The sequence below is a fragment of the Ursus americanus genome, chromosome 27 (genome assembly GCF_024610735.1).
Source record: "Ursus americanus isolate L20-20 chromosome 27, mUrsAme1.1.p, whole genome shotgun sequence".
Lineage (NCBI taxonomy): Eukaryota > Metazoa > Chordata > Mammalia > Carnivora > Ursidae > Ursus > Ursus americanus.
This window is the reverse complement of record NC_142153.1, coordinates 16,266,795-16,279,617: the sequence shown is the minus strand read 5'-3', so window position 1 is coordinate 16,279,617 and position 12,823 is coordinate 16,266,795. Positions and strand designations below refer to the sequence as shown.

The window sequence follows — 12,823 nt, the reverse complement described above, 5'->3', positions numbered from 1 at the left end:
ACTTACAAAAGTCTCCGAAAAGTCCTCAAAGTTACGCAATTTTAAGAACCCACAAAAACACGGCTCTCCGAAGAGAACCCCCCCCTTCCCGGGGCCACAGTTAGGGGCTGTGCCTCCGGGCGAGGGCAATTCCCAAACCCGCGACTGCGGCGCCCCGGGGCCGGCGCCCGCGCCCCGCCGCCCGCCCGCACGCTGGAGAAAGCCCGCGGCCGGCGCCCCAGGTCGTACTCCCGCCGCAGCGAGCCCCTCAGTACCTCTTCCTCCTGAAGGTTGGCCTCGTTCGGGGTGTTCTCCTTCTCGGCTTTGCCGCCGTTGTTCATCTTCCCGGTCCTTCCTCGCCGGGCAGGGCTGGGGCGCGGGGCTGGGCGAGGTCGCGCTCGCCCACTTTTCCCTTCCCCGGGCGCCGGAGCTCCCTCGGGCGGGCGCCGCGGGCTGCGGGGGCTGGAGCCGGGGCAGCGGCGGCTCGGGCTCCCGCGGCGAGCCGAGACTGCGGCGGCGGGCGACCCAGGAAGTGCGAGGGAGAGACGGGGCAGGGCGAGGCGCGGGCAGACTGGGAAGGGGACGGAGACAATCGGGACCTGGGAGGGAGACCTGGAGAGGGAGGGCGGGCGCGAGGGAAGGAAGGAAGGAAGGAAGAAAGGATGGGGCGAGGGCGCGCGTCCCAGGAGGGAGCGCAGAGAGTTGGGGATGTGGCCGAGCAGGGGCTGGGGGCGGCCGCTGCCCGAGTCTAGCGCGGGCCGGAGGGAGGGGGCGAGGGGTGCCCAGACCGAAGGAGGAGGTGGTGCGGGGCGCGGGCCGCGGCTGGGACGCTGGGACCGGGAGAGCCGCTGAGTGCGCGCTCCAGGCAAGCTCTGGGAAGTACGGGATCCAAGCAGCTCCCTTTCTCTCGCTTTCCTCCCTCCCCTCTCTCCTCCCTCTCCTCCTCCTCCTCCCTCCGCCCTCCCTAGACGTGGGCTGCGGGCTTTAGCCTAAAGGGACGGGACGCGGGACGGAGAAGCCCCCCGCGGGAGGAGGGGCTGCGCCGGGGGCGGCTGCCCCGCGGCCGGATGGCGCGCGCCGGGGAGGGGCCGCGGGCGGCAAGCGGAAGCGACCGACCCCAGCCCCCCGACTCGGCGGTAGGTCGGAGGGCGAGGACCGAGGCGCGGGAGGGAAGGAGGCGGGGTCCTCCCGCTTCCTCGGGCCCTGGGGGGCCCCGGCGGCCGGACCGGAGTTGGCGAACTCGCGTGGCGGTGCGCGCCAGCTTGGAGAGGGGCTTCGGGGAGCCAGGCCGGGCCAGCGCGACGCCCGGGAAGCGTGATGGGCTACTGCTGTTGGCTTGCTTCCCGCGGGGATTCGCACCCCTATCCCTAAGCCTGCCCCTCCTTTTTCAGTACCGGCTCAGACCTATTTCCTCCCTTCCTAGTTGGCAGCTTGAAATGACAGGATGCGAGAGAACGAGCGACGTCCGGGGGCAGCCGGCTCCGGGCGGGCGTTTTCAGGGCACAGCTTCAAACCCACCTCCGGCGCCGGGTCCTCCCAAACCTCCCAGCCTCCAGCACTGGCCTTTACTCTCCGCTAGGCTTCACGGGCCCCCTGCTCAGGCTCCTCTCACGGCCCTTATCAGACCGTTCTGGAATTGTTTACCTGGCTACCTCCCTTATTCTTCTGGGAGAGCCTTCCCGCCAGACAACACCATGCCCTGTTTATCTTTATAATCCCACGGCTATTTAAATACGCTACCTGGTATACAGTAGGCACTCAATAAATATTTGGTGGCTAAATGAATATTCCTCACAGCGAGCCGAACTGGAGGCCAACACAGATGATCTTCAGAGGGTCAAAGCGGCTTAAAGAAGAAAGAGGGCTCAGCATTCTGGGAGGTCAGCACACAACGCCTGTTCGCGCGCCAATCTCGGAAGGACTGCGTGGTTTCGGTTTCCTCACCTGTGAAATGGGAGTAGAGTTACCTCCCAGGGGGTTGCAATTAGAGCAGATTATAGGCTGGTGCTATAGCACCCAGCACCCATTCCTGCCCGGTTTGAGTTTACAGAGCATGGAAGCTAGCATTATTATGAAGGAAATTTCCATTTTCCGGGGCCATAGAGAGCTTCTCCATTCCTGTATCATAAACACATAAATTTAAAACTACGTATATCAGTAGGTTCTCCCTCACTTCCCACGCCCAGGAATTCTCCCGCACAGCACGCTGTTCCTTTCTTCCCAGCACCAATCACAATTTCTATTTATTTGCTTGCCTCACTGTTTATCTCTCCCCCCCCCCCCCGCATTCTTCACCCTATACTAGTTTAAGTGCTGCTGGGAGTGGTGTGGGGGAGGGGATGAAGATAAGGCTCCTGCTTTTAGGGAGTTTATAAACTGGTGTTGTGGAGACAAGATACCGAAAACAACTCCACGGCACCACGATCAGGGATTCTGGTTCCAATCGCAGAAAGCAAAGAAAATACTTGTGTGAAGAGCATTGTGAAGAAAAAGAGTGGGGATACGTCCGTTCACCTATTGGGTTTTTCTTGGGGTGGGAGGGGTGGGGGGAATCTGAAGATTCTGATAAATAGATTTAATTGCTGTCATGATGTCATGTCTCTCTATGGGGGGGGAGGGTGTCCTGGATGAAAATAAGCCAAGAATCTGTTGAACTCGCAATTGAAGTTTAGAAGAGGCAAAGGCCACAATTAATCTGGAAACTTGGACAGCCCTTTCCACTCGCAGTCCCTCCCACAGTTACATAAGAAACCACGAGGGGGCAATGTCTTCCTGAGCAACGGCTGAGTGGTGGTCTTGGGCCCCTGCACCAGCAATGCTGCCAACACTTAGCCCTCCTTGGCCATTGCCTGGTACAGAATACACTCCACAGAAAGATATTGTCTTGCCGGAGCCTGGCAAAGGCCCAAGAAAAATGACAATTGATCTAGTCATTGATGGTTCCAGTCGGACTGCAAGTATGAGTAGGTGAAAGATGTATGATTCCAGGATGCTGCTGCTACCCCCATCCAGGGAAAGGTGGCTTAATTCCAAATGTAGAACCTGATTCTTTTGTCTTTAAGCCAAGCCAGCACTTTGTCCATTGTTAAAAGTCAAAAACCTCTGGGATAAACAACGAAAATCAGGGCTATGAGAGGATCTTTGTCTGATTTGTTCATTGTTGTGTTCCCAACATCTAGACAGTGCCTAACCCATAGTAGGCACTCAGTGATTGTGTTTGAATGAATGAACTCATTAAGTCTTATCAGATACTGATTTTCAGCCTTGAATGACATTATCAGATCCTTCCAAGACCCTGCAGGAGGGACTCAATTAGTAGAGGTGTTTCAGCATGCAGAGCCTCCCCAAGGGCACTAGGCAGATTCATGGTAGTGGTCTGTAGTCATTATTTTGCGGGGGCAGACCCTACCTAGATAGAGAGCTTGCTCAGAATGAGACAACTGAAGAGATTTCAAAAATAAAAAGTAAAATCACTCCACTCAGTCACCTAATGCATCAGGCAGTTAACAATACAGCAGGGAGGCCTAGAACATATATCAATGGTGAGCCTGAAATTCAAGGTGTTTTCTGAAAAGTATATGGGGATGGGAGTAATACACCACGAAAAGAAGGACTCCTGTTTCCTGTCGTTTCCGTGAGGAATGGTGTAGACTTACTTGGAAGAAAATAGGGTCATACATGACCAACAAAACCCCCTGAAAGTCTGTAAATAGACTTTGGCTGTTTATGAAACTTTAGTGAGAGGAAAGAAATCAGGATATAAATGATCTTTATGGCCTGTTTACTACTTTGAAGCAAGAAAGTTTCCAAAGTGAGATCTCAGTAGCACTAGTTTCCAGACACACCACGAGTTACAAGACAACAAAGGGATTTTATATCCTAGAAAAATAGGGCTAATGACCACGAAACATCTGCTTTCTCCCCTGCCCACCGCTTTACTGCATGGCTTCTAGCCTACGAGGTCACATGCTAGATAGAAAGGGGAATATCGTGTGCACCTGTAGCTTTATTATTATCTCTGTTTCTCTGGCAGTGTTCATGTTGAGGTTTGCTTTCAGAAACTCACACCTATAATTACGTCTTCAGTGTTTGTCTCTGGGAATTGCAGACATTAAAGATCTATTTTGAGGTAGTTTGCATGGCAGGGGTTTTGTACCTATGTTAGCGCTGCCGCAGAAAGCTACAGTATCTACCACATGGGTTGTGAATATCTGTTCACGCTTCTTTTTTTTTTTTTTTTAAGATTTTATTTTATTTATTCGACAGAGATAGAGACAGCCAGCGAGAGAGGGAACACAAGCAGGGGGAGTGGGAGAGGAAGAAGCAGGCTCATAGCAGAAGAGCCTAATGTGGGGCTCGATCCTGTAACGCCGGGGTCACGCCCTGAGCCGAAGGCAGACGCTTAACCGCTGTGCCACCCAGGCGCCCCTGTTCACGCTTCTGCATCCTCTGCTCGACCAGAAAGTTCTCGAGGCTGGAGGCTATGTTTATTGCATTTTCTCATTCTTGACATCTCTCTCACTCTCCACCCCCACCCACCTCCGGGCCATCATCATTTTCCCCTGATTTTATTCATTAGGTTTTGTGGCTTTAAAAAACACAACACCGTATATACCATTCCACAGTGCGCAGTTCAGTGGTGTGAAATACACTCACGTTGCTGTGTAACATCCTCTTGATTTTTACCTCCTAAATAGTTGTGAGATTCAATCACTTCCCGCTAATCATTTGTGGAAACCCACGCAGCCACGTGGAGAGGCCCACGTGGAAGAGGATCAGGTCCTGGGCTCACAGCTCCCGCTGAGCTCTCGGCAGACAGCTGGTCCCAATTGCCAGCCTTTGGAGTGAGTTCTCTTGGAAGTGGATACTCCAGCCCTGGTTGAGCTGCCCCAGCTGACGCCACACAGAAGAGACATGAGCTGTCTTCAGAGTCATGCCCGAACTGCAAAATTGTTGGCAAAAAAGTGAATGCTGTTGTTTTAAAACACTGAGTTTTAGGGTGTTTTCTTATACAGCAATAGATAACTGAAACATAATTGCATACCTAGAGGTGAGGTCCCGATGTATAGAAACCTAGAACATGCGGCAGTGGCTTTGGGCCAGGTAGAGGATGGAAGCTGGAAGAACATTGAGGAGTCTACTAGCAAAGAGAATTACTAAGGGGCAGTGAGTATTGTTATTAGAGGCTGGGGAGAGGGGGACTCCACTTATCTATTGGAAAAACAATTCACTAAACTAGCTTGCCGTTCGTTATACATGAAAGAGGAAAGATACCCAATGAACACGTGGATCTGGCTAAGGAGCTGTTTGGATAGATGTTGAAAAGGTTGAAGAATTACTTTCAGATGCTTATGATATAGTACAAGAGAAGAGAGATGAGGAAAACAAAAAGGCAACTGTTCCGTTTTCGATCTGAATTTAGAGGAAGCATGAAGAAGCCAGGACTTACTGGGTTTGAAATAAAACTGTCATTCCTACCTTCTCCAGAGGACCAAACTCCAAATAAGAAATGACCTTGGGGCCAAGGTCAAATCCAGGGTGCTCTCAGGAAAATATGCCCTTAGGTGAAGTTCAAGACAAGGGTACAACTAGAAGATCCTGTGGTAGGCAGCCTCCACCATGGCCCCCAATAGTCCCTGCTTCCTAGTGTTCAAGCTCTTGTGTCATCCTCTCCCCTTGAGTGTGAGCTGGACCCAGTGATTTGCTTTTAATAAATAGGGTATGGCAAAAGCGATGGATATCACTTCCAAGATTAGATTAAGAGAGACATGACTCCCTTTTTATACACCCTCTCGTTGCTCTCTCGCTTGCTGCCGTCAATGGAAGCCAGCTACTGTGATGCCAGTGGCCCTATGCAGAGGCCCATGCGACAAGGAGCAGTGGAGGCTTCCATCCACACGCCAGCAAGGAAATGGCGCTTTCAGTCCAACAACCCACAAGGGACTGAATCCTGCCAACAACCATGAGAGCAAGCTTGGAAGTGGACCTTACTAAGTGCAGCCTTCAATGAGACCTGTTAGGGACTGAATGTTGTGTCTCCCAAAATCATATTATGAAGCCCTAACCCCAGTATGATGGTATTAAGGGCCTTTGGGAGGGAATTAGGTTTAGATGAGGTTATGAAGGTTGAGCCCCCGGGATGGGATCAGGGCTCTTATAAGAGGTAAAGAGACATCAGAGCTTCTGCTCTCTACCATGTTGAGGCTACAGTGAGAAGGTGGCCATCTGCGAGCCAGGAAGAAGCCCCTCGCCAAGAACTAAACTGGCTGGCACCTTGATCTTGGACTTCCCAACCTCCAGAACCAGGATATTTTGTTACGGTTGCCTGAGCTGACTAAAACAAGACCATAGCCCCAGCTGACACCGTGGTTGCAGGCTTTGAGAGACCTTGAGGCAGAGGGACCCAGCTAAAATAGAGCCCTGGATTTCTAACCAACAGAAAATGTGATATAATAACAGATTGCTGTTTTAAGCCATTACGTTTGGGCAACTTCTTTTTTTTTTTTTTAAAGGTTTTATTTATTTATTCATTCGACAGAGATAGAGACAGCCAGCGAGAGAGGGAACACAAGCAGGGGGAGTGGGAGAGGAAGAAGCAGGCTCATAGCAGAGGAGCCTGATGTGGGGCTCGATCCCACTACGCCGGGATCACGCCCTGAGCCGAAGGCAGACACTTAACCGCTGTGCCACCCAGGCGCCCCCGTTTGGGCAACTTCTTATGCAGCAATAGATAAGTTGATAGCTCTGAGAGATTTAAGGTAGTACTTCATAGATCCTTTCGACTAGATAGCAGGGCTTCTAAGGATGCAGTTGGTGTTGCCCACAGCAAACACACACTGGCCCAAAGTAGGGAAGAGCCTCCCTTGGAAAGAAATGGGAATATGGCTTTTGCCTAAGGGAGAAGGTTATAACTTGAAGTGTAAGAAACCTATGGCTTTTAAAGGATGTCGACTAGCTTGCACTGAAATAGAGACTGTGCATAATGAAAAGTGGCCTTGGAGCTTCAACTTCACAGACAGGGAAGCAGGCTGAGGAAGCTACTCAAATTATGGGCAATTTCCAAAAGGGGAGATGACTCAAGACGGAGTGAAAAGAGGCACCTGGGTGGTTCAGTCGGTTAAGCGTCTGCCTTCAGCTCAGATCATGATCCCAGGATCAAGTCCCGCATTGGACTCCCTGCTCAGCGAGAAGCCTGCTTCTCCCTCTCCCTCTGCCTGTGTGCTCTCTTTCTCTCAAATAAATAAATAAAATTAAAAAAAAAAAAAAGATGGAGCAAAAAGCCCCTGAGAATCATTTTCACAGAGAAGGAGTGGGCCAAATTAAGAAACTGATGACTAATGTTGGGTCAGTGGGTGGCTCAGTCGGTTAAGCATCCAGCTCTTGCTTTCAGCTCAGGTCATGATCTCAAGGGTCATGATCCAAAGGTCATGAGACTAAGTCCCACATTGGGCTCCGTGCTCAGTGCGGAGTCTGCTTGACCCTCCCCCTCGCCCTCTGCTCCTCTCCCTGCTCACTCTCTCTTTCTCTCTATATATATATATAAAATAAATAAACACATAGAATCTTTAAAAAAACAAAACAAAAAAGGAATGGGTGTCATTTGACCAGTCGGATTTCAGAATTGCTATGGATCACTTTCTTTTCCCTCTTGTTTTGTCCGCTTTTGAATGGGAGTGTCTATTATAGGTCTTCTGTCCCTATCTTACCATTAGATGTTGGGTATGTGAAAGAGACAGACACTTTGTCTCTAGTTCACTGGTCTTCAGATCAAGAGGATCCATGTCTGGGGAGCCATAGTCAAGGGTTAACACCCAAGGAACCACATCTGCCCTTGGACCCCTTTTAGAAGCTGATATCCTAGACCAGGTGTTGGCAAACTTTTTCTGGATAGGGTCAGATAGTAAACATTTGAGGCTTTGCAGATCACATGTGTGAGTGTTCTCACATATTCTTGGTTTTGTTTTTTATAACCCCGTACAAATGTAAAACCATTCTTACCACAGGCGCTGCACAAAAATAGTCCACAGGTTGGGTTTGGCCCTCATGCTGTGGTTTGCTCACCCCTGTCCTAGACTATGAACTGATGTATGATGGGATGGATATTTTTATATCTTAGGGGAGGAGATACATGTATTTTTCACATGCAAGGGACATGTATTGTTGTGGCCACATGGTGAATGGTGGAAACTAATCTTCAAACATGCCCCTCCCCCAAATTTCACCTTTTTGTGCATGCATGCCGCTCTTGCCATCAAGAGTTGTAGCTTATGTGCCCTCCCCGTGAATCTGAGTTGGGCCCATTTCTGCTTTGATGAATAGAGTGCGGAAGAAATGACATTCTGAGAATTCTGAGCCCAGGCATTAAAGATTGCTGGCAGCTTCCGCTTCCTTCCTCTTGGAACCCGGCTTTCATGTAATGAGAAATCCCAAGCAGCCACCTGGAGAGGCCCACATGGAAGAAATTCAAGCCCTAGCCGTCTCCCCAGACCCCACCATGCACGGCTTCATCCGAGCTGCCTGCAACAGGCCAGCGCCAGCAACCAGCCTCGTGAGTGAGCGATCTTGGAGGTAGATCCTCTATATTGAGCCACCCCAGCTGACATCACATGAAACAGAGACAAGCTGTTGTGTCAGAATCCTGACCAAACTGTAAACACTCTTGTGAGCAAATTAATGATTATCCTTTTAAGCCACTAAATTTGGGGGTGGTGACTTATGTAGCAATATATAATGAAATCACTGGGGTAGGGAACAATGTAAGCAAGGCTCTGGAAACCAGAAAGCCCTGGGCATTCTCAAGGATAAGCAAGGAGAGTAACCCTTGGTGCAAGAGTTCTAGCTAGAAAAGAAAAGTCACAAATGTCATTTCTAGTACAAGACTTTTCCTGCTGGAAGACAGTAAAGTGGAAAAATATAGATGGTCCCTTCAGAACTTTAATAAAACTTGCTGACTACGATGAGGATAAGTAGAAAACAACAAAGCCAGAGTGGGGTGTGACTGTGGGGCAGTTGGCAAGCCGCTCTTATAATTAAGTGACTTTTCCTATCACCAACTTTGTAGCATATGTAACTTGAATTTGTGCTTCAGGAAAATAATAAATTAACAATGCCTCTGGCCTTTTGGAGAGTCACTTATAAACAATCAAAGGTCAAATGCTAAATTTAACGTTTTTTAATGTCTACCATAGTCTAACTTGTCTGGAATGTGGAGAAACCATAAGTGAGTGTTAGGAGGTAAGGCTGAGGACTTAGTTCATTTAGTCGTTATTAAGAATTGCCGTTTAGGAAGAAATCTTTAATGGCTAGTGAAGGAGATTTGAATAACATAGTCCCCCCGCTCCCGGACAAGCAGTGAGAAAAGGATATGAGAAGGAAAGCTATTTCCAAAGGAGAAACTACGTAATTTGACAAATGATTAGATGTAGAGGTTAAGGGATTTTAAGGCTTTAAGGATTTGGTGATGCCGATTCCAGAAACAAAGAAAAAAAAAAGGAAACAAGATGTTCAGAGGAGAAGAGCTGGTTGTACGGATATGTAAGGAGCTCAGCATCAGACATGTGAAGGTTGCTAGCGTCAGGATTACACTGATGGTTGGCAAATGAGTCTGTAGGGAAGAAATAGGAGATAATGTATATATTTGGACACCATCTGAATTGAGATCATAGGTGAACTTCAGTTTCAGAGACTAGAATCTTAAGAGATATCTATGCTTAGACAGGACAAGCAGAAAGACTTGCCAGAAAAGAGACAGACCAAGCAGTCACATGTAAGAGAACAAGCCTGCTAATAAAAATACTAACAGCTGACAGCATCAGCCAGGAGACCGTGCTCCAAACTTTACATGGATTGTTGTATTTTATTGTTTCAAGATGGCAGGTTACACATACACATTTTTTTAAAAGGTTTATTTATTTATTTTAGAGAGAGAGAAAGAGAGCACATGTGCGAGTGTGAGGGAGAGAATCTCCAGCAGACCCCTTGCTGAGGGTAGATGCCTTGGGGCTGGATCCCAGGACCCTGAGATCATGACCTGAGCCAAAATCATGAGTCTGATGCTTAACCAACTGAGCCACCCAGGCACCCCTACACATATACATTTCTATCCACTCTGTTCCAAAACATCACATAAAAACATGAAAAGGATAGGGGCGCCTGGGTGGCACAGCAGTTAAACGTCTGCCTTCAGCTCAGGGCATGATCCCGGCGTTCTGGGATCGAGCCCCACATCAGGCTCCTCCGCTATGAGCCTGCTTCTTCCTCTCCCACTCCCCCTCCTTGTGTTCCCTCTCTTGCTGGCTGTCTCTATCTCTGTCGAATAAATAAGTAAAATCTTAAAAAAAAAAAAAAAACATGAAAAGGATTTGTTGTTGTCATCGTCATTATTTTAAGGCGTAAACTAACAAGGATAAGGAGAATGAAAGAAAACAGCAGCGATACAGTTTGGTCAGCCTCAAAGCGTATAGATAGACACCGAGACGCTCAATCCTGAGTCTGACGGGAGAAAACTGAGAAGCAACCTCATGCTGAGGAACTCCCCAAAGACCCAAGGCTTGACACCAGCAGGCACCTCACAAGCAAGAGTGAAAATGGGGTTCTCACCTGGAGGCTTGATCGAAGAAAGTGGTTTGCATCCAGATTCCTCTTCTTTCCCCATATTTTATTATTCAGTTAACATCTTAAAATTTCTCCCCTCTTTTTAGGACTATCCAACAAGAAAAAGAAAAACAAGCATTTCTTCATTTTTATTAGTTTATTTCTCTTCATACAAGAAGAGTCATCAAATCAGCTTAGGTAAAAATAAATCCAAAAAATTTTAAGAGGCAAAAAATAGGGGCGCCTGGGTGGCGCAGTCGTTAAGCGTCTGCCTTCGGCTCAGGGCGTGATCCCGGCGTTCCGGGATCGAGCCCCACATCAGGCTCCTCTGCTAGGAGCCTGCTTCTTCCTCTCACACTCCCCCTGCTGTGTTCTCTCTCTCACTGGCTGTCTCTCTGTCAAATAAATAAATAAAATCTTTAAAAAAAAAAAAAAGAGGCAAAAAATAGGGCTAAATAGGTGAGATAAGCATCAGTGGCTGAAAAGTTGCAAAACCAGATCTTGTGTGTGTGTGTGTGTGTGTGTGTGTGTGTGTGTGTGTGTGTGTGTAGATTTTGGGTCACAATAATCCTAAACATTGCTATCATTTTTCCCTAAGTGACTCACTTTACAACTTATGCCTTTTTTGGAGTATGATTGACTGTTGTTGAATGTAAAGTGAACATTCTCTGACTGAAAAGGTTCAAAACTAGTGGCTGGATATGTTCATCTTGGTCCAAGATGTTCTTTGAATGGTTTGTTTCAACCAAATTATTAATTGGTTTGATTGGTTTACAGTTAGCTTTCTATTCCTCTAGGTCTTCTTGCTTCTTCCACTTCACTGTCCATTACCTCCATCCTCTGCTCTCAACCACCACTTTTCTATCTAGTTCCCCTATTTTTTTTTTTCAGGCATAATAAGCTCACTCTCTACAACAACTCTAAACATTAATGACACTGTTTGATCTAATTCTGATAAAATAACCTAAGATAATTATATCTATTGCATTTGGCATGAATATTTCAGAAAGTGCCTTAGTTAATTTAAAAAATGTTCTAAAACAACCAGTATTTGGGGTTTCAAATATGCCCAGGTATGCCTGGTATTGCCACTGGTATGTTAACCAAAACTTACTTAATTTCCATTATTAACGTAAGAAAATGATACAGTCACTTAGATTGTGTGCCGGGTACGTAGTGGATAAATATTTATGAAATGAATAGCTCTTAAATAAATAATAGTCTCTAATTCACTTCTTCACCACATTAAAAAAAAATAAGAGCAAGCATATGAATTTTGCTGAAAGTTTATTGACTCTTTTTCAGAGAGGGAGAGAGCGCGTGGGAGGGGGTGGGAGGGTGGCAGGGGAGGGGCAGGGAGAGAATCCCAAGCCGGCTCCACGCCTAGTGCAGAGCCTGCCATGGGACTCAATCGCATGATCCTGAGATCACGACCGGAGCTGAAATCAAGAGTCATACTCCCAACCAACTGAGCCACCCAGGTGCCCCTGTTTATTGACTTTTAAAGACTAAGTGGTGTAATAGCTTCATCTGACACTTCCATTATATCTGCTTATGCCTATTTAAAGCATGTGAAAATCATTATAGGCAGACTTTGCTAGATGATTCTTTTCTTAAGCCATGATGCAAATCCACTGAAGGGTCTTTCAAGTGGGATGCCACATCGGTTAAGCATTCTAGAAAATGTTTTTTGAAAAGCATTATTGGTTTAGAAACTGTCTGGAACTTATTTTATGAATGCTGATCTTGATTTCTGGCTGACTGGAGATGATCAGACTTGCTATCACAGATTCTGGGCTACAACCAATAACCTGGTCTGATTCAACAAAATTTTGTCTGTGTCTTGAATGTCAGTCTAATGGAACAGGAGCCAGTGAAGAAATAGGGAGGAGTGGACATGCGGAGATTATCAAAGTAGCTTTACGCTTCATAGTCACTAACAAACACTTTAAGCACTTGCTGGTATGTTCAATAACAGAATTCAGAAATGAATGACAAATGAGTTCTTTATACTAGCTATTATTGAAGAAATGAGCTTTTTGAGCTCTGTATGATAAAATATGAACAAATGGTTTGAGATCACGTACTTTCTCCTTCGTGTGGATATGTGTTTCTTTGAGTGAGACTGATGACATGGAAACTGCAGCAAATTTCCAGATAGGGCATCTAGGTTGAGCTCCTGCTCTGCCCCCTTGTCAAGTCTCAGCTTTGGGAAAGGTGCTTCATTTTGCTTAGATGTGCTTTCCTTATT

At 47.4% G+C, this 12,823-nt stretch overlaps 1 protein-coding gene and 1 long non-coding RNA gene across 12 annotated transcripts in view; both read right to left on the bottom strand.

Moving 5' to 3' along the window:
- Window positions 1-1,816, bottom strand: part of RBPMS (RNA binding protein, mRNA processing factor) — a 183,035-nt gene extending 181,219 nt beyond the window's left edge. For 4 of the 11 annotated variants that reach the window (XM_087856403.1, XM_087856404.1, XM_087856405.1 and 1 more), the window contains exon 1: window positions 255-952. In XM_087856403.1, the coding sequence (XP_087712529.1) occupies window positions 255-320 (66 nt within the window). In that variant the 5' untranslated portion in view covers window positions 321-952. Of the gene's footprint in view, window positions 1-254; window positions 953-1,719 lie in introns of those variants that run through there. The other 7 variants (XM_045779235.2, XM_087856410.1, XM_087856407.1 and 4 more) reach the window with 5 other exon arrangements.
- A 2,377-nt stretch (window positions 1,817-4,193) lies between these two features.
- On the bottom strand, window positions 4,194-12,077 carry LOC148107627 (uncharacterized). Its single transcript, XR_015721963.1, has 2 exons — window positions 10,579-12,077; window positions 4,194-4,921 (listed from the first exon to the last, which is right to left on the bottom strand). It is a non-coding gene; the product is annotated as an uncharacterized LOC148107627 (long non-coding RNA).
- Between the last annotated feature and the right edge of the window lie 746 nt (window positions 12,078-12,823).